General features: G+C 39.2%; 2 protein-coding genes across 3 annotated transcripts; one reads left to right on the top strand and one right to left on the bottom strand.

Annotated features, from left to right (window-relative positions):
• Positions 1-1433: 1433 nt before the first annotated feature.
• On the bottom strand, positions 1434-4708 carry POLR2K (RNA polymerase II subunit K). Of its 2 annotated transcripts, none has more exons than XM_032421775.1 (4): positions 4621-4708; positions 3926-3995; positions 3136-3228; positions 1434-2443 (listed from the first exon to the last, which is right to left on the bottom strand). In XM_032421775.1, the coding sequence occupies exons 2-4, from the start codon at positions 3984-3986 to the stop codon at positions 2421-2423; spliced, it is 177 nt and encodes a 58-aa protein (XP_032277666.1). In that variant the 5' UTR covers positions 3987-3995; positions 4621-4708; the 3' UTR covers positions 1434-2420. The 2 variants fall into 2 exon arrangements, with proteins under 2 accessions (XP_032277666.1, XP_032277665.1); XM_032421774.1 differs by having other exon boundaries at positions 4585-4684.
• Positions 4709-10571: 5863 nt separating this feature from the next.
• On the top strand, positions 10572-23957 carry FBXO43 (F-box protein 43). The gene is given in 8 exon segments (XM_032422035.1): positions 10572-10583; positions 11582-11619; positions 11621-11649; positions 13543-13550; positions 14569-16019; positions 19093-19195; positions 23402-23605; positions 23709-23957. Coding segments are annotated over 8 exon segments (2094 nt in total).
• Positions 23958-24496: the final 539 nt, after the last annotated feature.

Below are 24496 nucleotides of genomic sequence, written 5' to 3'. Positions count from 1 at the left end.
GGTGTGCAGAGGGAGAGAGAGAACCTTCATCTCACAACCCTGGGTTCATGACCTGAGCCAAAATCAAGAGTCCAACGCTTAACTGACTGAGCCACCAAGGAGCCCCAAGATTGGCCATTTCTGATTTCATCTACTATTTTTACATTTTTCACAACTTTAATCTCTGAAGATAACTTCAGAGCCTCAAAGCACCATATTGACCATCATAAATTCCTCCACTTTGATAATGAAGTTGAAGTTAAAAGAAATGAACTGGCAAGTCACTGAGTAGCAGGGCTGGATTTGAATCAATTTCCATGCTTTTCTCATGGACATGCATGTCCATAGTCATTGGTAAGCAGTTTAATTACGGGACAAGTTATGTGGTAACTCTAAGCTCAGATTTGCTGATATTTATACTTACAGAACACTATTTGAAAGTCTTTTTTTTTTTAAGATTTGTTTTTATTTATTTTTGAGAGAGAGAGTGTATGCAGAGGGGAGGGGCAGAGGGAGAGGGAGAGGGTCTCTGCATTCAGTGCAGAGCCTGACACGGGGCTCGAGCCCACGACCCTGAGATCATGACCTGAGCTGAAACTAAAGACTTGGACACTTAACCGACTGTGCCACCCAGGCACCCCCAAAACCATCTTTTAAAGCAATTTTATACCTATTTTACCTTTTTTTCTTAAAACTGTCCAGGGAGGCAAGAGGTAAAATGGCTTCCATTTTTATAGATGTAAGGGACACAAAGAGGGGACTAGTTGAAATGCTGGTCTTAAGTTCCAGTGGTAATGTTTTTTCCATTAAACCACTGTCTAGTTAACCAAATAATATTCAATTAAATTAATGATACATAAAAGAACTATGATAAAATCAAAACAGCTAAGAGCAACATTATCCGAAGTGTTACGATTTGTTTAGGGGACTGTCCTATCATATTTATTGGGACTCTTTTGTCTGAAAAAGACAAGGTCAAGAAGGAACAGAGCAGAATTACAAAATTATGAAAGGTATGGCTAAAGGAAAACCTGGACCTATGAGGCACTCTTTAAAAATTTGAGCATGGGGGGCGCCTGGGTGGCTCAGTTGTTAAGCGTCTGCCTTCAGCTCAGGTCATGATCTCAGGGTCCTGGGATCGAGCCCTGCATCGGGTTCCCTGCTCAACGGGAAGCCTGCTTCTCCCTCTCCCACTCCCCGTTTGTGTTCCCTCTCTCGCTGTCTCTGTCCAATAAAATCTTTAAAAAATAAATAAATAAAAATTTGAGCATGGTAGTACTTTGTATAGCACTTAAAAAATTTATAGAACTTGGGGCGCCTGGGTGGCTCAGTCATTAAGCGTCTGCCTTCAGCTCAGGTCATGATCCCAGGGTCCTGGGATCGAGTCCCACATCGGGCTCCCTGCTCTGCGGGAAGCCTGCTTCTCCCTCTCCCACTCCCCCTGCTGGTGTTCCCTCTCTCGCTGTGTCTCTCTCTGTCAAACAAATAAATAAAATCTTTAAAAAAAAAAAAAAATTTATAGAACTTAGTATTCAAGGATGTTAATAGAAATATAGGTGCTTTTTAAAATGGCACAGTTAATTTTTTGAATGTCAGAGACACACATAGCTAATAGTGAAGATGGAATATCTAATCTTCAAAATGAATGTCAGATGACATCCCATAATGATGAAATCCTGGAACAAATGGGAATATCCGAGTATCCATATCCCTAAGATCAAGGCAAAAGGGCAAAAGTTTTAAACATTTATCCATAGGTCAGTGTAAACAAGTCCATATATATATATTTATATCTTTATATATCCTGAAAGCAGAATTTTTTACCTTAATGATTATACCTCAGAAACTACACCTGCCTTAATAATCTGCTTCATCCACTTTACTTAGGGTTGATTTTGCCTTACAGATGCAACCATTAAAGTTTCTTTTTCCTCACCCAAGATTTAAAATATAGTCAAGCCTTATATATACATACAGAAGGCCTACATCAAGTAAAATGAAAAATTTAACTCAAAATAGTGCATGCATGCTAAGCACATTGGTATACTCAATACAAAATGATGCTGGAGAGTTTACAGTTGGTGATGTAAAACAGTAGTTTCCAAGGAACTTACTTAATCAGACCTTCACAGGGCCCTAGAAAACTTCATTTTTAACAAGAATCCCCAAAAATTCTAGGCCTTAATTAAGTGTGCTTTAGGGAAGCACTTTAAACTTTCACTCTGTGTCAGATTACATATACAATAAAAGTAAATTATAAATCATGTAATTGAACAAAAAACTTTTCTTTATAGAAACTATTAAATAGATATCTAAATACAAGATGGATTTTAAAATGAAATGTTATTTGTATTTGTAAAGATATATACACTAATCAAAAGCTATACAACATTAACAGCAAATCCAAGTACAAATGAAGATAATCCTCTGAATTCCATGTTTCATCGAGCATCAAAAACCACCACTGTATTAAAATGAGTTAAGGACAAAAACATATTTAAAAATTACATGAAAGATTTAACACTTCCAAGTCACTTTCTCTTTACAATAAGCTAGTTATTTAGCTACAATGCACAAAAGAATGGAACTCAGTATTTACTATGACAACTGGAAATAAAAAAAAAAAAGGTTTCAATTTTTATTAGTCCCCTTTCCATGATACAAAAGACCAATGCACCAAAGAACACTGAAACCATGTTAGCAAGGTAACTTACTGGTTTAAAAAATACTGTAATTGTATTATTAATTACCATGTAACAATGTACTTTGTCTTTCAGCTAATTTGTAAGCCTCACTTTATCCATTAAGTAGCATTCATACACAGTATTTGTATTTCTACTTGTATAATTTAGTTTGTCCATCAACTCAAACTCAAGAAGGACTATAAGTAAAATAAGTTAAATACCGATCCTGAAAAATAGACTTATGAGAACTAAAATCAACTAGTATTTAAATATTTAGTATATACCTCTTCACTGGATTTTTATTATGAAAATAAAAATAAAATGATTATGAAAATCCTAATCATGCCTTTTTGGTAAGTAGTCTAAAAGTTATTACCTTTTTTTTTTTTTATCAGAAATTAGTCTTTGACTAACAACCCAAGCATTATTCTTCACTCCCACCTACTTCATATTTAGCAAGTTACAAGGATACATCTTTTAGTCCTTTTCTTGTACATTATTCTGTATCCACATTCTCTGCATCTGATTGGATCCCTGGATTTTATTTCATTTTCTGTGTGACATTCTAAAAAAGAAAGCATGGTCATTCAATGTCTAAAGGGCAAATAGGACAGACAAGCAAATTATCTTAACTGTATTTTTCACCCAAAGCACTAAAATGTACTCAATCTCAAGAGTATGGTGCTATGACCATGTTGAAAAGAAAACCACAGGACCCAAATGGCCTCACTTAGGTTAAGATGCCAAGTCCGTAAACCTAGTAAACCAAGACTTAACACTTAACCTAACTGCAGTTTCAACCATTCAGAAATATAACCCCTGACCACTCAACATGGGAATTTCCTTGTCAGCATTAGGAAATTTACTGTTTTTTGGTTCCTCTTAGAAAGGCAACCTTACCTAAAACAATGGAGTCTTTGCTAATAATTCCCTTTTTTCCCCACTCCTCTCTACCTTTAAAAACCTTTCCTTTTCTGTAGCCTTTTGGAGCTCCCATCTACTTGCTAGGCAGGATGCTGCCTGATTCATGAATCCATTAATAAAGCCTATTACACCTTTAAAATGTACTCAGTTGAACTTTTATTATTTAACAACAATATACTAAGGAGGACGAATTCTTAATAAGATTTTTTTCTTTTTTTTACAGTTGCTAGTATTCTGCTTTATAACTTTAAAGATGACTCATTCAAGACAAAGTTAAATGTAATTATTTCAAAACTCTGAAGTAAAACACTCCTACTTTATGTAAGTTCTACTCTTACCTCCGCAGATGTATATCATCGGCTGCTGCTTCGGGGGTTGAACGTCCTTTTGGGTGTCCATTGATAGTCCCTGAAATCACAGACTTATATCTTGAATATCTTAAAAGGGCTCCTCACAAATCCAACCAGGCCTCATTTTTCTCAGGGAAACCTAAAAAAGTCCCAATTCCTAACGTGTACTTTTTCAAACCCTATGGGTAGAGCTAAAGGACGACAACGTATTGCGCACTTAGCCCCAAACTAGACACAGTAACATTTTACACATATAATGTCATTTTAATCTTTACAACAATCGTAGGAGTTATTACCCTTACTTTACAGATGAAGAAACCCAGCCCTGTAGAAGTCAATTTGCGTAGGGTTATTCAGCTATTAAGAGGTAGGGGCACTGGGATCTGACGGCAAAGCTCGCGTTCCCATTTAACAGAAGTCCTACTGTTCCAAAATTCAGCAGAAAGCAATAAATTATATCCCTCAACAAGGGAACATGCGAACCGAAAATAAGGGGAGAATAACTCCCCAAAGCCAAAGAGCTAACCTGAACGAAACCGGGCAAAGGATTAACACCATCCACTCAACCCCCAGCTTCTCCCAATTCTAACCCCATACCGGACCTTTTTAACCTTGAGGGTCTTACCAATTTGGGTCCAAATACCCACCTCTAAATACAACCAGCCAATTCCCCACCCACGTACCCCCAGAAACTAAGTACTCTGAAGTTCGCGGCAGATTATGGCTCCTCGTTGTGTCTCAACCAACTTCCGGCGCTGGCATATGACGCCTGTAGTCCCCGCCTCTTCCGCCCCCGGGCGTGGCCGAGGAACCCGGATTGTACACAAGCGGTAAAGCCGGGAATTTTGTATGTTAGGCTCTGTGGAGAAGAATTCGTGTTTCGATCCAGCTTATTTCATTTTTCAGGATAGCAAAGCATTTCAATAGTTCCTCAAATCGGAGGGAGTCTGCTTTTCTAACTAATGAAGTCAGTAGAAAGTAAACTTTTCCAGGAGGGCTGAGGGTTAGGAGAGAAAGCGAAATGACAAGTGCCCCTGGAATCCTAGGCTAACCGTTACTCGGAGGAACACAGAAGCAGCGACTGCATCACTGATTTTCACTTTAAAAAGCACTTTTCAGATTATGTTTTTCCTATTGTTTGATACCTGTGCTGGGCCAGTGGAGCAGCCGCCCCCTATCCTTCACATAATTTCATTTTTGCTTTTTGAAACTTTCGTAGGCTCCTGTTGTCCCTCTGACCCACTCCTTTTGCTTGTTTTAAAGCAAAGGCTGGGGCGCCTGGATGGCGCAGTTGGTTAAGCCTCCAACTCTTGGTTTGGGGGTTTGTTTGGTTTTTTTAAGATTTTATTTATTCAGGAGAGAGAGAGGGGGCGCCTAGGTGGCTCAGTCGGTTGGGTGGCTGCCTTCCGGTAGGGTCGTGGTCCCAGGGTCCTGGGATCGAGCCCCGCCTCGGGCTCCCTGCTCGGCGGGGAGCCTGCTTCTCCCTCTCCCTCTGCCTGCTGCTCTGTCCACTTGTGCTCTCTCTCTCTCTGTCAAATAAATGAATAAAAAATCTTTAAAAAAAAAAAAAAAAAAAGGGAGAGAGAGGCGGAGGGAGAAGCAGGCTCCCCAAAGAGCAGGGAGCCCGATGCGGGACTAGATCCCAGGACCCTGGGATCATGACCTGAGCCGAAGGCAGACGCTCAACCATCTGAGCCACCCAGGCGCCCCCAACCCTTGGTTTCTGCTCAGGTCGTGATCTCAGGGTCCTGGGATGGAACCCCGCATCAGGCTCTGCACTCAAGCGTGGAGTCTGTTTGAGATTCTCTCTCTCTCCCTCTCCCTCTGTCCCTCTCACTCGTGTTGTCTCTCTCTCTCTAAAATAAATTTTTTAAAAAAGCAAAGGCGGTATGAAGGCAGCTACATAAATTAATTCCACTTAAAACTAAGGGATATTGGTAGCAGTCACTATCCATTGATTGACCTTCCTTCCATCTCATGTATTCCTCCCTAGATGAAACAAAAGGATCTGCGCAGTGGAGGTGTGTTTTTTGAAAGATCAAAATCAGTGAGATTAATAGCAATTGGGTTCACAACATTTACGTTCGTTTGCTTCTTTCACAGAAGGTTTTCACTTACATCAGAAGGAAGAAGAAAATGAATTAAAATTTAGAAAATAGTTGTTAATAATGATTATAGTTAAGCAGAGAAACAGGTTTCTTTCACCCCAACATGTCTTTGATTTCTTATTAAGCAGCATATACTGCTTTCCTGTCTTCCATCCAGCAATTTGACAATGGAAGATTTTATTTATACACAGAACAGCCTATTTACACCCCCAGATCGGGTATGTATACAGTGATACAGGAGACATTTGCTTCCACGGCGGGCACTGTGTAAATTAAAATCATAAATATGAAGGGTAAGCCCCACCCGAGGGCACAAAACCTTTTCTCCAAGACTCCTCAGCCACCCCCCCCACTCCCCACCCCCCCACCCCCCCACCGCCCCCGGCCCAGCCACAGCGGGGACAGGTCGGGCCAGGCTTCACCTTTCACTTCCAGGAGTTCAAACTGATCGTACCTTTACAGACCAGGTTGGGAGATTTAACTTGATCTTTCTGGTCTTCCTGGCTGCCAATTTTTTAATTTCCAGGGAAACATAATGGATTTTCTTGCTTCTTCTTTCACAGACAGGCCAACATACAGCATAAATATTTTGACCATTAGCTCTCTTACAAACTACCTCCCCTCTCAACCAAAAAGAAGAGAGTAATGCAACAAAACAATCAAAATAAGCTTTCCTACAAGAATTACTAGATAAAACTGTTGTAAGAGAAAGGTGATGGAGGGGCGCCTTGGTGGCTTAGTCGGTAAGCGTCTTGACTTCGGCTCAGGTCATGATCCCAGGGTCCTGGAATCGAGCCCCGCATCGGGCTCCTCGCTCAGCAGGAAGCCTGCTTCTCCCTCTCCCACTCCCCCTGCTTGTGTTCCCTCTCTCGCGGTCTCTCTCTCTCTGTCAAATAAATAAATAAAATCTTTTTAAAAAAGAGAAAGATGATGGAGTGATACAGAAAGTATAACTTTAATCATTGCACACTTTACTGGATTCTGACTCTCCAGTTGATGTATCAAAATGATTCTGGCACATAACAGTCTATGGAGATGAGAATGGATCGCAAAAGTAGGATAGAAATGGGTCTTGGGACCCTGTGGAAGGGTAGAGTAATTACAAGTGATATCGAGGAGATCCAGAATTTCAACAAAAGTCCATGTTGATGCTAGTTCTCAATCCAACACCCTCTTTCCTATCAGCAGGAACCAATAGTTTTAGAATCACTATGGAGCATGGTCAATGTAAACTATTATCATTGGTGACAGCTAACTTTTCTTGAGCACTTACCATGTGCAGATATCACTCCATTGCCCTCTCCTAATAAGGGCAGATGTCTTGTTATCTTGGATACTAGTACTTTTAATTCCTTAAAATATGGTTATGGAGATGCAAGTTGCTTTTCTCCTCCCTGAAACACTGTTTTTCATATTCCTTGATCTTATTCTTTTAAGTATATCTGCATAGCTTGAGTCATCGTGATTGGAAAAGTCTTTCATTATGTTTTGCTGGATGGTCCCCAAAAGAAAAATGAGATCTTGTGGAAAACAGATGGTTTTAAAATTCTGAGGTCAGTAATGGGATGACATCCAATCCAGAAAAGGAAGCAAAAAGGCCAAAGACCGTGGTGGGTAAATAGAAAAAAAAAAAAAAAAGAATAGGAGAATATAGCTCAGGGATTTGTATTTGGGGTATATAAGTAAAGCCAGGACAAGCTATATGTAACTGGTTCCTTTTTGCCTTTTCGGTGGTCGGGGGGAGGGAGTAAAAATTATTCTTATGATAGAAGGGAGTTATGTTATACTTTTGCACTCTTCAGTCATAATAAAATAAAGAAAAATAAATTAACTAGATAAAGAGAAAAGAGCAATGTTTAAATTATGTTTGGGATTTTGTGGATTTTTTAAACCATAGGCAAAATCCCCTGCCCTGTTTATGTTATAGTGGGAGTGAGGATCAGACATTAAACTAGATAAGTAAGTAATATGACATTTTAATTTTTATTTATTTTATCTAAGGATTTTATTTATTTGTCAGAGAGTGCACAAGCAGGGGGAGCAGCAGGCAGAGGGCGAAGAGGCTTCCCACTGAGCAAGGAGCCCGAGTACTTGATCCTAGGACCCTGGGATCATGACCTGAGCTGAAGACGCTTAACCGACTGAGCCACCCAGGCATCCCAGTAATATGACATTTTTAGAAGGTGATAAACTACATGGAGAAAATTCAGCAAAGAAGGAGGATTGCAAATGCTATGGTGGAGGGAAGGGCAAAATGGCTGTAATAGAGATTTGTTTGAAGAGCTAGAGCGGGCACTACTCACTGTATCTGGGTACGTGTGGGTGTCTTCAGAGAGGTGCTATTCACCAATTCTTTAAGTCCTACAGGTACCTGAAACTTAACAACCTCATACTAAATTCATCTTATTTTGTTCCAAACCTGTCCTCTGTGCTTCCTCAACCCCTGCCCCATGCACTTGATTCTGCTAACTGAACATGTTGAGTCCAGGTTCTTCTCCAGCCCCACTGGCTTCCAGAGTCATGCAATAGCTTCCTAAGTGGTCTCCTTGCAACCACCCTCACCTCTTTTCCTTCTGTTCTCCATTCTGCCACCAGAATGATCTTTCTTTTTTTTTTTTTTTTTTAAGATTTTATTTATTTATTTGAGACAGAGAGAATGAGAGAGACAGAGCACATGAGAGGGGGGAGGGTCAGAGGGAGAAGCAGGCTCCCTGCCGAGCAGGGAGCCCGATGCGGGACTCAATCCAGGGACTCCAGGATCATGACCTGAGCCGAAGGCAGTCGCTTAACCAACTGAGCCACCCAGGCGCCCCAGAATGATCTTTCTAAAATTAAAATGCTCTGCAATGCCTAGAGGATCAACTTCAGACTCTTAAATGCATCCAAAATTCTCCATGACTTGGCTTCTTCCCCTTCTCAAGAATTTTCTTTGCCCTTTCCTCAAATAAATCTGAGTTTCTAGGTATAACAAACTATTTACAGTTTGCCCAACTGTCCCAACTTTCCTGCTCTTGCACATTTTGAGATTGAAATCACCTGTTGTCTGACTTTTAAATTGCCATTTGTCCCTCAAAATCCACCTCGAGTCATGGTCTTTATTTTTTTTATTATGTTAATCACCATACATTACATCATTTGTTTTTGATGTAGTGTTCCATGATGCCTTGTTTGTGTATAACACCCAGTGCTCCATGCAGAACGTGCCCTCTTTAATACCCATCACCAGGTTAACCCATTCCCCTACCCCCTCCCCTCTAGAACCCTCAGTTTGTTTTTCAGAGTCCATAGTCTCTCATGGTTCGTCTCCCCCTCCGATTTCCCCTCCTTCATTCTTCCCCTCCTGCTATCTTCTTCTTCTTCTTCTTTTTTTTAACATATAATGTATTATTTGTTTCAGAGGTACAGGTCTGTGATTCAACAGTCTTACACAATTCACAACGCTCACCATAGCATATACCCTCCCCAGTGTCTATCACCCAGCCACCCCATCCCTCCCATCGCCGCCCCCCCCACTCTAGCAACCCTCAGTTTGTTTCCTGAGATTAAGAATTCCTCCTATCAGTGAGGTCGTATGATACATGTCTTTCTCTGATTAAGTCATGGTCTTTATAAAGTTAATTCCACCCCTTCTTCGAATTCCTTAGGGTTAGTTGATCCTCTTTCCTTTGTACTACTACTGTTCCTCTATTAGAGTGCTCGTGAGCCCCTTAAGGCCATTACTGTGCTGTACTCATCTTTGTATTCCCAGTAGCTAGCCTAGTGATTGGCAGAACTTAATTGTTAGTGAGTTTTATTTTGGATATATTTCATTTTGGATGACTAAAGGGCATCCAGACAGAGAAATAAATGTCCAGTTGGAGGAGAGTGGTGGTAGCTGCTATTATTGGCTTAAAAGTAATGGGTGAGGTTCTGCACAAGAATTATGTAAGAACATAATGGCAAAGTTTAAAAAAAAAGTGCTGAGGTAGGACGTCTCATTTAGGAAAAAGGCAGAGAAAAAGAAGCCAGAAAAAGGAGACTAGGAGGAAGCTGCCAAGAGCAGAAGGATGGAGCCTGGCATAGAATAGGTGTCCGTGAACAATATAAAACATCCCGTCTAGCAGAATGAAGCATAACCCGGTGTAGAGACACTGTAACCAAGTTAGTCATACCTTTCAGACCTCATCCTGTGTATATCTATACTACTAAAAGGCGTCATTCAGTTTGTAACCTGCTTTTTATACCTATCTCAGGGAACATTTTCTTTTTTCTTTTTTTTAAAGATTATTTATTTATTTATTTGAGAGAGAGAATGAGAGAGAGAGCATGAGATGGGGGAGGGTCAGAGGGAGAAGCAGACTCCCCGCTGAGCGGGGAGCCCCATGCGGGACTCGATTCCGGGACTCCAGGATCATGACCTGAGCCGAAGGCAGACGCTCGACCAACCGAGCCACCCAGGCGCCCCTCAGGAAACATTTTCAAGTGACCACTCACCTGCATTATTTTTAATGGCATCCCACTGTAGGACCTAGTGGCCTTTCTACGTAATGCTCCCCAAGGTGAGAATGGGGAGAGGCAGAGCCCATGAAGTTAGGAAGCCCGGCTGAGCTTTGGGTGGGGGTGGAAGGGTGGGAAAGGGAGGACGAGACCTCCTCCGGGGGAAGCCGGGACCGGGCCTGCGGGTCGCGGGGCGGCCGGCGGGGGGCGCCGCGGAGGCGGAGGAAGAGGCGGCGCGGGGCGGGGCGGCGCGTAGCGGTTACTCAAGGCGGGCGGTTCAAACCGAAGGAGGGAAACGCGGCGGCCCCACGCGAACCTGGCGTGGGGGTTGCCATAGCCGGGCATCCCTGGGGGCGAGGCGGTGGCTCCTGCCCGGCGCTCCCAGCGGCGGCTGCCTGACTCCCCTCCGCCTGGCCCCGCGGCCCGGTCGGTGCGGGCGCGCCTCGCTCTCCAGGTGGGCGGGAGTGGGGGGCCCCAGGGTGTGCCGGCTAGCGGGCCTCCCGGCGTCCCCGGCCCGGCGCCCACTTTGCTTTCCAGGTGCTGGGACTAGAGAGGCGCCCCGAAGCCCATCTCTTGCCCGCTCGCTCCGCTCCAGGTGACGCCCACCCACCCTCCGCCTTCCGGCGGCGTTCTGGGCCCTGGGCCCTGGCGGCGGAGCCGAGGCGACCCCCGTCCCTCCGCCAGCTTGGCCTTGGGAAGGTCCAGGAGGGACGAACGGGGCCAAAAGACGCCCTGGTGAGACCGTTAACCAGCCACCCGCTGACAGCACCTTGGGGGGAATAAATGACCGCGCTGTGGCTTGTTACACTGCATTTTCAGAAAAACCCGAATTGGGGAAGGTTCCTCAGTTCCCAGACTCGCTGGAGAGAACGAGGATATTGAAATTACCATTACCTGGAGAGCTGAACGAAGTTCAAAATGGTTTAGGCCTTTTCATATGTTAGGAATAATCCCTGCAGCGTGTGCTTATGTACCTTTCCAATCTTAGCAGTCATCATGCTGCTGCAGGTTTCAATTGTCCAGTTTTTAACTGGTAATACTTTGGCATGAGTTTTGAAAGCAAAGTGAAAGATTTTCTTGTTTGGAAGCTCACATAACTGACATCTAAGAGCTCAAGATTTACTGATGGTAAGATTTTCCACTTTAACAAATGAAAATTTGGTTTTAATATAGTTAAGTAGTAAGTATTTCATTCTCTAACTTAAGTGTTTTTAAACTGAATTATAGTTGACATACAATATTATATTAGTTTCAGGTGTACAACATAGTGATTCTACATTTTTATACATTATGAAATGATCCCATTGATAGGTCTAGTTATCTGTCACTATAAAAAGTTACTACAATATTATTCATTGCATTCCCTATGGTGTATATTACCTTCCTATGGCTTATTTATTTTATAACTGGAAGTTTGTACCTCTAATTCTTTTCATTCATTTTGACCACCCTTTACCCCCATCCCCTCTGGCAACTTCAGATTTGTTCTCTATTTCTATGAGTCTGTTCCTGTTTTATTTGTTCATTTGTTTTGTTTCTTAGATTCCACAATAAGTGAAATCATATGGTATTTGTTTTTGTCTGGCTTATTTCACTTAGCATAATACCCTATGAGTCCACCCATGTTGTCACAAACGGCAAGATCTCATTCTTTTTTATGGCAGAGTAATATTTCATTGTATATATGTACCTCATTTTTATCAGTTCATCTATCAATGGACACTTAGGTTGCTTCCATATCTTGGCTATTGTAAATAATGCTGCAATGAACATAGAGGTGTACATGTATCTTTTCAAATTAGTGTTTTCATTTTCTTTGGGTAAATACCCAGAAGTGGAATTGCTGGATCAAATGATAGTTCTATTTTTAATTTTTTAAGGAACCTCCATACCGTTTTCCATAGTGGCTGCACAAATTTGCATTCCCATCAGCAGTGCGTGAAAGTTCCCTTTTCTCCACATCCTTGCCAATTTTTTCTTTTTTGAGGGCACATAGAGATGTGTTCTCAACACTCAGGAGCCTGGTTTTAAAAAATGAGTATCAAGGAGGCTCGTTTGATTAATTAGTGAACTGTTGAATCGGTAAAATTAGGTAAGTCAATGGACATTTCAAAATTTTGCATGAGTCTTTTTAAATGATTTAAAAATTAAGTTTTGAAGAACCAATTTTTGTTTGAGACCAACATCTTGGGATAGTAGAAAGATGGAGATGATGACAGCAGAGAAAGCACATTGGAGGCAACTTCAGATGGGTAGATGAACAGAAAAAAATTAGTTTTTTGTTTATGTTTATGTTTATATCAAGTGGCCTATGGGTGGTAGGGGGAGAGGATATCTGCATCCCGGTTTTGTTTGTAACAATTTGCCTATTTCCCAAATTCTAGCATGGTGAGACACCTAGTGGTAAGGTAGAATAGTTACATTTGCTCTAAAATTTTAGAAGGATTTGTTGACCTAATTTTAACTTTATAGAATGATTCTCAGAGAGGGGAAAATATTCATGGGTGCAGGTGTAATTTGGAAGCTCATTATATGTCATTAACTTAATATTTTGAAAACAAAATTGTCTTAAAGTATAATACAAGTTATAGAAAGCAAAGTTTGATTATCTTGGCTGGTAAGCATGTACAGAAGATAGCAGTTATTCTTAAGATCTGTGGGGATCTAGATCAGAAGAGAACATGTATGAGATTTACCAGAATTGAATATAGGTTTAAAAGGTTGAAAAACACTTAGGTATTTTGCCCAGTAGTAATCTTCCCATGATCATTTTACCATAAAGAAACTTTTGTTTTGTGGTTGGAGTAGCAATTTGTTGTTGTTGTTGTTGTTAAAAACTCATTCACTTAGGTACTTAACTAGTATAACCTAAGCATAAATATATTACTTTCCCATTATAGTCAACTAAAATATATTTTCCCAGGATCTTTTAATAGAGAAAAATCATGTATTTGGTCTGGAGAAAACTTTGAAAAATGACAGTTTTCTCAGTGTTCTTTGAATAATCTGGAGAAATATCAGAAACTATGGTGATTTTCTCCCCTTCACACCCTTTGAGTTAAGATTTGAGTTTCTAGAAAGAAGGAATGTGATAATACTGTTAAGAAAAGGTTAAGGAGTAAAGTATCTCCTAGTGTCATTCCTTACAAATATAATTACTGAGTAACTCAATAAGTAATTACAAGTAATTTACTTGACTTCTGTTCTTGTAATTTCAAGAATATTATAAAGGGTGAGTTTCCCACAAATAGTTGTCTGTTATCTGTGAATTCAAACCTGCAGCTGGACCTGATGTCTCAAAATATTTAGAAACTGAGACAAGAATAACATGCCCTCTATCTGTGGGGTGCTGGTTCATTTGGGTTAGGTCAAGAAGAATGTATTAGTAATTTATCAATCAGCCAAGGAGTCTTTGCAGAGTTATGAGTCTGGGAACTCAGACCTTGAAAATGGTCATGGGGACTGGATTTCTGTGGCAGGCCTATGTCACAAAGATGAATAACATTATCCTGGTATTGCTTAGCCAAGTTGCCATTAAATCTAGTGGTAGCACTCATTTGACACATTTCCAAAAACATGTTTAAAAATTGGCATATAGTTTTTTAAGCAGCTTTACTTATATACCAGAACTTTGAAGGGAAATATCCAACTGACTAGATATAGGCCAGTACAAATAAGCTAGAATATTAAAACTATATGTACTTCAGTGCTGTTAAAATCGTAAGGTAATAAAATCTAAAAATGATGCTGCCAGATTTTTTCCTCAAGTGTAGTTCAAGAAAATATTTGTGCATGGTGCTTAGGACTATGCTTAACCAAGTAATCCATGAATATGTATAACCCAAAAGTTTTGGTTTTTATGACGTTAAAAGTTGGGTTCAGTAATATACACATGAGTATGTATTAGAGTAGATTTGTTTTTTTTTAAGGTAACTTTTCTTATTGCCATAACATTTTCTATTATCCCTATTCATATGTTTTTGGATAAGCTGCTAGGCTACTCATTTCAAAGGAAGAATATAATCTGTTTGCACTTTGTAGAAACAGATTTTGAAGATGTCAGAGAGACGTTCAAGCCAAGCTTGCACTGGAGCAGAAAATGAGGTGGACTCTCCTACCGTCAACTTCAAATCCTCCAGCTTCAGAGATTTCTGTTCCACATCTTCATTTCAAGATAGTGGCTACAATGAGTTGTTACAACCTTGCAACTTTGGTAGTACAGATAAAGAATTTTTTGGAAAGAAAGAAAAAGGCCCAACATTAATCCATGAACATCCTGAAACTTCAAATCTGGGCTTAACTCATCCTTTAGAATCTCCAGCTCAAAAAAAGAGATTTGTCTTTTCTAGGAATGAAAATGATAAAACTCCAGAACTTTGTGAAACCCCTAAAGTCAGTGGAAAAAAATTTTTACTACGTAGAAGGTTGGACATATCTTTCTCTTTCCTAAAGGAGGACTGTGAATCACAAAACAGTTCTCTAGAAAGTAGTATAAACCAAGTCCTCAACTTAGAAAAAAATAATCCAAGCTGTGCTTCAGGTTTTCCAAGGCAAACCAATTTTAGTCCTTTAGTTACTAGTACTTTGAAAACAGAAGAAGCAACTTCCAGCAGTCAAAAATTGAGACTTGATTTTTCTCAACAGAAGACTTCCACAGTTGATGATTCCAAAGATGACTGTAGCCTATTTGAAGTTGAATGTATATCTCCGATTCAGGGCAATAGTTCTAAAGACTCTATCACATATGACCTTAGTGATAGCAGTCTGTTTGTTAATGATGAGAATACATATCCCAAACTTCTGGGCTCTTCTGCTAGTCGAACATCTTGTGGAACAAATGAGAATTTATGTGTGACTCCAATAAGTCATCTTGTAGCAAACATTAAATTTAATGCAAGTCAAAGGCTCTCTCCTTCAGCTGAAGTGAGGGGCAATATTTCAACACCTGAAGACAGTGGTTTTAACTCACTTTGTTTGGATAAATCAGAAGATTCCCTCTCTGACCAGGAGGGTTCTTTTCGAGAACTTTGGAAACGTAAGGGAACTGTCAAAGTGGGGGACACCATAAAAAAGTCAGGGCATCTTCGGAGGCTGCGAAGATTGTCCACCCTTCAGGAACAAAGCTCACAGTCTGAGACAGAAAGGGACTCTGACTCAGAAGCAACACCAGCAGCTGCTTCAGACACCTCGGAGAATCAGCCGAGCAGTGACAATGAGATTTTAAGCTTTAAGAATTTATCAAAGACCCCAGCCTTGCAGTTAGTGCACGAACTCTTTATGAGAAACAAAAGAAAAAGATTCCAGCAAAATGGTGCACATGAATTCTTAGAAGAGAAGGATGGGGGGCAAATAGCTGTACTGCAGTGTGTACTTGCAGGACTGATTGGCAAGAAAATGGGTATAGAAAAGCTGGACATCTTAACGGAATTAAAATATAGAAATTTAAAACATATTCTTGCTATGGTTTTAGATTCCTTGACTGCAGAAAGCCTATGCAGGTAAGAAATAAAATTTTTTTCTGAAGTAAAGCTTCCTTCTTACCACCTTTTTTTTTAAGTTGGAAAGCTTTTCTGTGAGTTGAGTAGTTGTCCTGTTTTCTATTCGTTTTGTTTTATTATCTCTATCTTTGGTTGTCTTACACTTTATCAAAGGTGGTTTAGTGAGCTTCCTAGAAGAGCTTACTAATATAGTTCCTTCTGTTTAAAATCCTGTTTTAGGGGCGCCTGGGTGGCTCAGTCGGTTGGGGGTCCGACTCTTGGTTTTGGCTGGAGTCAGGTTGTGGGGTGGAGCCCCGCCTTGCGCTCGGCTCTCAGTGGGGAGTCTGCTTGGGGGTTCTCTCCCTCTGCCCCTCCCCCCCAACCTCTCTCTCTCTCTCTCTCTCTCTTTAAAATAAATAAGTAAATCTTAAAGAAAAATAAAATCCTGTTTTAGAAGCATCAATATAGTCTTCTGGATAAAGTTCATGTCACTGTCATTTGGGAAGAGAGTTTCTAAACGTTGAACTCTAAATTTTCAAGATGGCAAATTATATTCTGCAAAAGTTATTTACTGATTTAATAGTTCACATCCTATTGTCAGATTGCAAATTGTATTAAAGTTATGACACTTGGTCAGAAACAATGTAAAGTATTATGGTGACTAAGAAGTGACAGCATACAAAGGATACCATTTAGTTATTTAATCTAAATTCTAGAATCCAAAATGATGGTTAGCTTTCATTTTAGGGCTTAGTTTCTCTAGAGACCAAGGCATATGGATTAGTTCATTTTCATTGCTCACAGGGCAGTGGAAGGTAATTACTTTTGGGAATTTCAAGGAATTAGAAACTGAAGTATTTGTGTTAACAAAGATTTCAGTATATTGGATGCTGCTACATAATTAAAGAGAAACAGACATTTAGGAGTATTGAAGGCAGGAACGAGGGTTATAAAGACTAATGTGAGACTGTGTTCATACTGGCAATTTTGGGGAGTTGCAGGACTATCAGAAGACAAGACCTTTGGGAATGCCATGACCAGGAAGGAGGGAAGCCTGTAGAACAGGACTTCTGCAAGGTGACGGTAGAGGGAGGACATGCAGGAGAGTTTGTGAATTTGTTTTTTGATAGAGATATGTCAAGAGTTTGGTTCATAGAATCCTTGCTGTTTTTATGGCCACTGCTGCTATTAAAGCCCTTCTTTACCTTTCCTCCACAAATTAATTGTAGGCTACTGTAGAGAATTGTAGAATTTCGTAGCTGGCAGTCTTCTGAGACACCTGGTCTAATCACATGTTTTGCAGATGGGGAAACTGTTCCAAAGAAGTTAAGTACCTGCCAACAGTCATTCAAGGAGATAGGAATGTATCTAGGTCTTTAATTGAGCCCTCTGATTTTTTTTTCTTTTTTCTTTTCTTTTCTTTTCTTTTTTTTTTTTTTTAGAAAGGGAGATGTGGAGGCAGGGGCAGAAGGAGAGAATCTTAAGCAGACTCCACGCTGGGCATAGAGCCCAATGCCAGGCTTGATCCCATAACCCTGAGATCATGACCTGAGCTGAAAGCAAGAGTGAGACGCTTAACTGACTCAGCCACCCAGGTGCCCTGAGGCCTCTGATTCTCAATCCAATACTGCCTCACAAACTTATATTGAGATTTAAGGCCTTTCTAAATAAACTTGACCGGGAATGTACTTGGTGTAACCCAAGTAGGATAATAAACAGATTAGTGTACCTGTATGTATGTGCCTTTAAAAAAATGTTTGAATGAGATAAATTATTTGTTTAAAAAAATCAAGGAGATGGCTGAAATATAGGAAGTTTATTTTTATATGCTGTAGTATTTGGATAGAGACCAATTAAAAACTTGGGTGATATTTTTGGATGCTCACTTGTAGGAACAGTTGATATTTGGTCATATTTTTGTAGTTACCACTTTTCCCCACCCCTCCAAATGTATAGTATTTGTACTGCAGAATGCATGTATAATGTTAGCAGTGTTTATTCTTGGTAATGTGAGAGATTATGGTCAGTTGAAATAACTGTGGCAAATAACCAACTGCATAGTTCATTTCTTCCCCATTTAGAGGTGACTTTCTGCCTTTTCCTCTCCATCAATCTGATATAAGACACATTTATTGGTTTAGGGAGAGGCAAGGCAATTGAAGTGGCCATGGTAACTGGAAGGACAGTATTACCCCATAACAGCAAGCGAACTTTTTTGAATTGTCTGATCTTATTCCCTTTGAGTGATTTAAGTTAGAGTAATAAAAAAGACCAGATTAACAGCTGAGAGATTATCTTTTCTTTCATAAATAGTATAGCCAAGGTTATTGATAAATAGGCAATCTCTGGATATAAATTGAGGTTTTTTTTTTTTTCTTAGCTACTTCATTCTCATCAACTTTGGTTTCTAAAATAGAAACTTTGTAGTGCTACCCATCATAATGATTGTTATTTGGCACTTAGTACATCCAATGAATTATTGATAGTTCTTATGTTTGTGGGGGGATGGGTTAGCCTAGTGATGGGTATAAAAGAGGGCATGTATTGAATGGAGCACTGGGTGTTATACGCAAACAATGAATCATGGAAAACTACATCAAAAACTAATGATGTAATGTATGGTGATTAACATAACATAATAAAAAATGTCTAATAAAAAATGATAGCTTTGTTAAGTACATTCATAGGAGGAATAGATAAACACCTCTTGTGCTATATGGATGATAATCATTTTCTACATGTTGTGTTCCAAATTTTTAATTTTAGTCTCACATTTGAAGTTAAATCCTCTTAATCAGTCTCCCAGTGGACTCATATTGGCTTTATATGAAACTATGTTTTTCTCTTAACCATTTGTAAGATAATAACCTGTCAATATAATGCTGGCATATACTTAATATTTTAATGACAATTCTTTCATATGGTGAAACAATATGGAACAACAATGTATATCAAGTCATATTTTTAATGTAAATTTTAGGTTTAAATTTACTGTCCAAAATCTTTAAAACAAGTTTTTCTTATTAATTGTCACATGCAAAAATGTTAATTTTGTGGAAGATATACAATATAAAGACCAATCATTTTGTTGCAGTGTTTGGAAAGTGAGCAGAAATTGGCGTGAAATTATTGTTCAAGATAAAAAAGCAAATCGGAGGAGGAAATGTTATATCTCACAACTGAAAGCAGATTCTGAGGTAATGTATATAATACTTTTCTCAAATGGATTTGTAAAATAATCTCATATTGCTGGACAACCTAATTTGGTTTTCCTGCTATCTTTTAACGCTTTTCATTTAGCAGACATTCACTCATGAATGTTTTACTTCTCTCAAACTCCATTCCTTCCAGTCCATAGTGGAGTAGACTACCCAGCATCAAGAGCGTCTTGTAGGGTTTTGTTGTTTAGGTGTGTGTGCTGTTAGCAGGGTTTGAATACCAGTGCTATGCTGGATCCTATTCATAATTAGATATCCTTAAAGCATTTTCTATCCAGTCTTTTGAGTGGATATTATGTGCCAATTGCTCAGATTACAATGGTGAACCTTTCTGAAATGGTCCCTGCTCTCTTGGAACTCATGTCCCATGACTTGAGATAAAAGTCAACAGGGGATTATAATACAGGTGTGTTAGAGGAAGCCCAGAGTTCATTCTATTAGATCATTTAAAAGGAGTATTTGATACTTGGGAATCAAGAGAAGGCTTTTCAGAAACAGTGCAACTCCGCTGAGACCTGATGGATGAGGGAGTGAGTGGCTAGCCAGGTGAAGACAGGGAGGAGCGTTTCAGCAGAGAGGATAGCATAGAGGAAGGCCTGGAAGTGATTGAGCGTGGCAGATTAGTGCTGGTAAAGCATCATAAGCTTGTATTTTCTTGAAGATTTGGGAACCAGCTTTGAATTGACAGGAAAAGTCCTGCAGAAGCTGATTTATTCTTCCTAGCGACATTACTTTGTGTACTAGGCATCTGATGACTCTGGCCCCGTGTATATTGTATATGCAGCTTTTAGACCTTTCTTAGCCATTAATACCAAAAGAAACCACGAGAGTTCACTCTCTTATCCTTGTTCTAGTAAAAAGTATTTAATAACATAAGTAAATTTTTAATTTGACAAAATATAATAATTGAGGTGATATATGGTGTAAACAAATATAAATACCTAGTTACAGATTGGTGGGTTTCTCATTACAATGAAATATTGGGGAACTGCACTTAACTAAAATGTTGACTTTCTATTTTACTTTTTTTTTACCTTCTCACCTATCATATTGCCTTACAACTTACTCACAGCTCCTGGCTACCTACTGCTGCAGCTTCTGGGCCTGGGAGCTTATACTAGAGCTTATACTAGAGAAAATATTTGCCTTCTTAACGTCTTATTTTTTAGAGTGCTGCTCTATGTGCTAAGGACTTACTTTAAAAAATAATTTTTTTAGGGCACCTGGGTGGCTCAGTCGGTTAAGCAACTGCCTTCGGCTCAGGTCATGATCCCAGGGTCCTGGGATCGAGTCCCACATCGGGCTCCCTGCTCAGCGGGGAGCCTGCTTCTCCCTCTCCCTCTGCCTGCCACTCCCCCTGCTTGTGCTCTCTATCTCTCTGACAAATAAATAAATAAAACAGCAGAGAGGGTGGGAGAAGCAGGCTCCCCACTGAGCAGGGATCCAGACTCAGGACTGGATCCCAGAACCCTGAGATCATGACCCGAGCCGAAGGCAGATGCTTAACTGACTGAGCCACCCAGGCGCCCCCCAAAAAAACAATTTTTAAGCAAGTATCTATTAATATTAAACTATTAGCTCCATGTACATGTACAAGGAAAGAAGCATGGTTGTGTTTGGCAACACTTCAGGTAATTCCAGATAAAATATTCATATCCTGGCCACCACTTTTTTTTTCCAACTTTATTTCTTAAAGGACTATATGTTTTTCCTTACTTGAACTTTTTTTCTTATTTTGATTTGCTTTTTAAATTTTTTTTTCAAAGTAAAACAAGTACATGGTTTAAAAAGTCAAACTGGACTATGAGGCTTATAACAAAACACATTCTCTTACTTGTCTCTTCCTACTCTTGATTCTTGTCCCAAGTTAATCACTTTCAACTCTTCAGTTGTTCCTTTTGAGATTTACCTCCACGTTTCTAAATGGCATGCCTTTCCTGCTATTCTTGGCTTTTATCTTCGAAGAGTTTGTTCTCTAACCTCTCACCGCTCCTACCACTACCTACCCACCCACCCGTCTCTCTGAACTCCTTTCTTCTTTTCTCCTGTCTCACTGATGTAACCATACCACCATTTGGGAGTGAATCAGAAATAGGTGCTGACATTATTAAGACTGTATTGAGACTATGAGTTTGTTGACTGCTGAAACATGCAGTACACTATGATTACACCTTTTTTCCTATATAACTTTTTTTTCCAGAGTTGTTAATTGCCCAGTTTCTTTCTTTTGTTTTGCTTAGTGTTTCTCTGTACAGATCCCCGATTCATCTCCTATTATCCACCAGAACTGGAAATCTCCTCTGTGTAAGTCCAGACAAATCAGGTATTCTTCCTGTTCCTTCTTTTCCGTAGAGACATCCTTCCTGGTGCACTTTGCCCTCCTATTCTGATATGGACTGGTTACTTTCCACGTGTACTATCCTAATGTATATCATTAACCCAAACAGAAACATTGTAAGACAAAGTTGTTTGATAGTTTTCCTCATACTCGTGTAATGTCTCTGAAAGCTCCTTATGTATAAAAGTTAGAAGGCAAACACCAGCTACGTGTAATAGGATCTCAGTTTCATCCATTTGCTTTGCAGCCATGAGAATGAGTGTTAGAATCGGGATACAGCTTTTCCATCAAATTTCTTAATTTACTGTATTCTTCACTGTTCTTTTATAATTATGGAAATGAACAACCACATGGTGACTCAACTCTCACATTTAAGTATTTTCTGGTAACATGATGTGACTGTGTTTGAAAAATTTTGGCCTTCGTGAACATGTGCCTTGGTTGACTTCTTTGCCTCCTATTGCTCAGAGATGGAAGCACACATTTTAAACTCTACGAGGCCTGGGATTAGACTGTTTTATTCACTTGGCACCTTTAGGAGTTCTATAAATATTTGTTAAATAAATGAATGTTTATTCTGTGGCTGAAATGTGTTTCAACAGTGTATTTCTATTCATTTTGTTGGTTCATACACAATCACTGTGTTTACCAATTGCATCGAATCCATCAAAATTTTGGTGTGCTCTTTTATCGTGTGCTTGTGTCCTAGGCTGCAAATTATTTATACAAATGTACTATATAGAAATGTATTGAGTCCTTGAAAAAGTTCAGTTGTATTCATTCTAATTTTGGCAAACCAATGTTCATCCATTACACTTATGCATATGTTGTCAAACTGTTAATCATGGAATTTTTCATGACCAGCTTATCTTATTTCCTATACTTATCCTACTATAATTTCTCTTATTTTCTCTCTCCTCACTTTTAGGAGCCAATTGTGGCAAAGGGAAACTCTCATGGGAGAGGAAGCACAGTTTTAGTTAGACACATGAGGAAATTAACTCTCAGTACATTTTATTTTGATAATTGGTTAAGAAGGCCAATTTGTTAAAAAAAAAAAAACAACCAGTTTTTTTCCGTCATCAACCTCAACAAAATAGAGGGCTTATTGAAAATATTTCTTGGCTGAATATTTAAGTAATGTGGAAATCCAGTTCAGAGAAGAGATACCTTTTTTTCTCTTTTTAAAATACCTAAGCATGTTTATTACAATGTAAGTGTAAAAATGATTCCAGTATTTACACATATTATAAAAACTAGCCAAACCAATTGGATTTCATGGTCTAACCAGGCCCATTATTCTTCTGACATGTGGCTAAGGTAAGAAACCTTCAAAGAATTCCATGATATCCCATAGCAAACTTTACAAAGATTCACCTCTAATTATACCTTGACTTAAAAGAGGGGTTGGCAAACTCCAGTCTGTGGGCCAAATCCTGTCCATCACTTCTGTTTTTAAAGTAAGTTGCTCTTTCATTTACACATCTCTATAGCTGCTTTTGCTAAAATGGCAGTTGAGTAGCTGTGACTATCTGGCCTGCAAAACATTAAATATATACTGTCTGGCCCTTTCCAGGAAAAGTTTTCCAACCTATACCTTAGCAGAAAAATAACCCATCGTGTAAGCTTAAAGCTAACACTTCTTGTTTTAATTTCGTTCATTTATATTTCTTTGACATTTAAGTGTTAGCTGAGAGAAAATTTTTGTCTAAAAGGGAAAGTTTAGGGGGAAAATTCTAATGGAATTTAGTGTGAAATCACTTTCAATATTTAAATGCACGTGCATCAGAAAACTGTTCCGGAACTTTTGATATTAGAGTACTGACCCCTCTTATCTTTTACTGCAGGGGGCTATATTAAATGTTGAGGATGCTGCCACTCGGCTCCATCTCTTAAATCGATCAGCTTTAAGATCTGTACAAGCTCAGGCTAGGATACCAGGTTTTCAGAAAGGAGAAGTTTCAACGTTTTCTCCTTGGGGAGAAGTTTTGACACCTACAGCCAGCTCTTCTGTTACTCCCTTAAGTAGTAAACAGGATGAATATGTTAAGGTGAGTATTTCTCACAAGTGATTAGACATAAATATTTAGAGTTTGAAATAAAGTGATTCTCTGTATGAAACTGGAAGATTTAGTGTGTATGCTTTCACTGCAGGTTGCCAAAACACTATTTATTGATGAAGCATTAAAACCTTGCCCCAGGTGCCAATCCCCTGCTAAGTACCAGCCATATAAGAAAAGGGGACTGTGCAGCCGCACAGCCTGTGGTTTTGACTTTTGTGTGTTATGTTTGTGTGCTTATCATGGGTCTGAAGAATGTAGTAGAGGAGCAGCAAAGCCGAGAAATAGGAAAGATGCTCTTCCAGGAAGTGCCCAGAGTAAGCGGAATTTAAAACGCCTTTAAAGAGACTCTCAAATAAAAGAAGCATTCCCCCTAAACAGCGTCTTGTCTGACTTAAAATTATGAATATTTTGAAAGCATGCAACATTTCCCATTAATGACAGATGGTGATTTATTTCCTATTTTGTATATATCATAATCTATGTCTGTATTCTTTAAAGTGATGAGTTTGAAAAAATTTTATTTTACTGTGTCACATTTTCCCATTTTAATAAGTGTTTTTAAATAAAGAGTTTTTAATGTTGTCATATATATGTATTTAACTGTTTCATGTAACCTTTGAAAATTGTGCATTTCATCACTCTGTGTTGAAATGTTCTTTGATCACTTTTTAAAAATAGTTTTCCAAGTAATATTACAAATTTTGAACTTGAGATAGATGGCCTTATAGATTTGGAAAATGAGTATTTGACTGAAATGAAATATAAATAAAATGTTTTCAGAAGTTCTATTGAATTTACTCTATAATTTCAATCTTTTAATTTAGTGAGTGTCATATGTGAGCAGACTTATGGTTAAATAAAATTTACTTAATATTGATT

This window comes from Phoca vitulina, unplaced genomic scaffold (genome assembly GCF_004348235.1).
Source record: "Phoca vitulina isolate PV1807 unplaced genomic scaffold, GSC_HSeal_1.0 scaffold25, whole genome shotgun sequence".
In the NCBI taxonomy this organism is placed as follows: domain Eukaryota; kingdom Metazoa; phylum Chordata; class Mammalia; order Carnivora; family Phocidae; genus Phoca; species Phoca vitulina.
The sequence above is the reverse complement of the archived record's forward strand: the minus strand, read 5'-3'. Positions and strand labels throughout refer to the sequence as shown.

Coding starts and splice junctions, on each gene's coding strand:
- POLR2K (XM_032421775.1), bottom strand. CDS start 3,986: ATGGACACCCAAAAGGACGTTCAACCCCCGAAGCAGCAGCCGATGATA. Junction 3,229..3,925: donor GATGATATACATCTGCGGAG/GTAAGAGTAGAA, acceptor TTTCTTTTTTAG/AATGTCACACAGAAAATGAA. Junction 2,444..3,135: donor CAAGAAAAGGACTAAAAGAT/GTATCCTTGTAA, acceptor ATTTTAATACAG/TGGTGGTTTTTGATGCTCGA.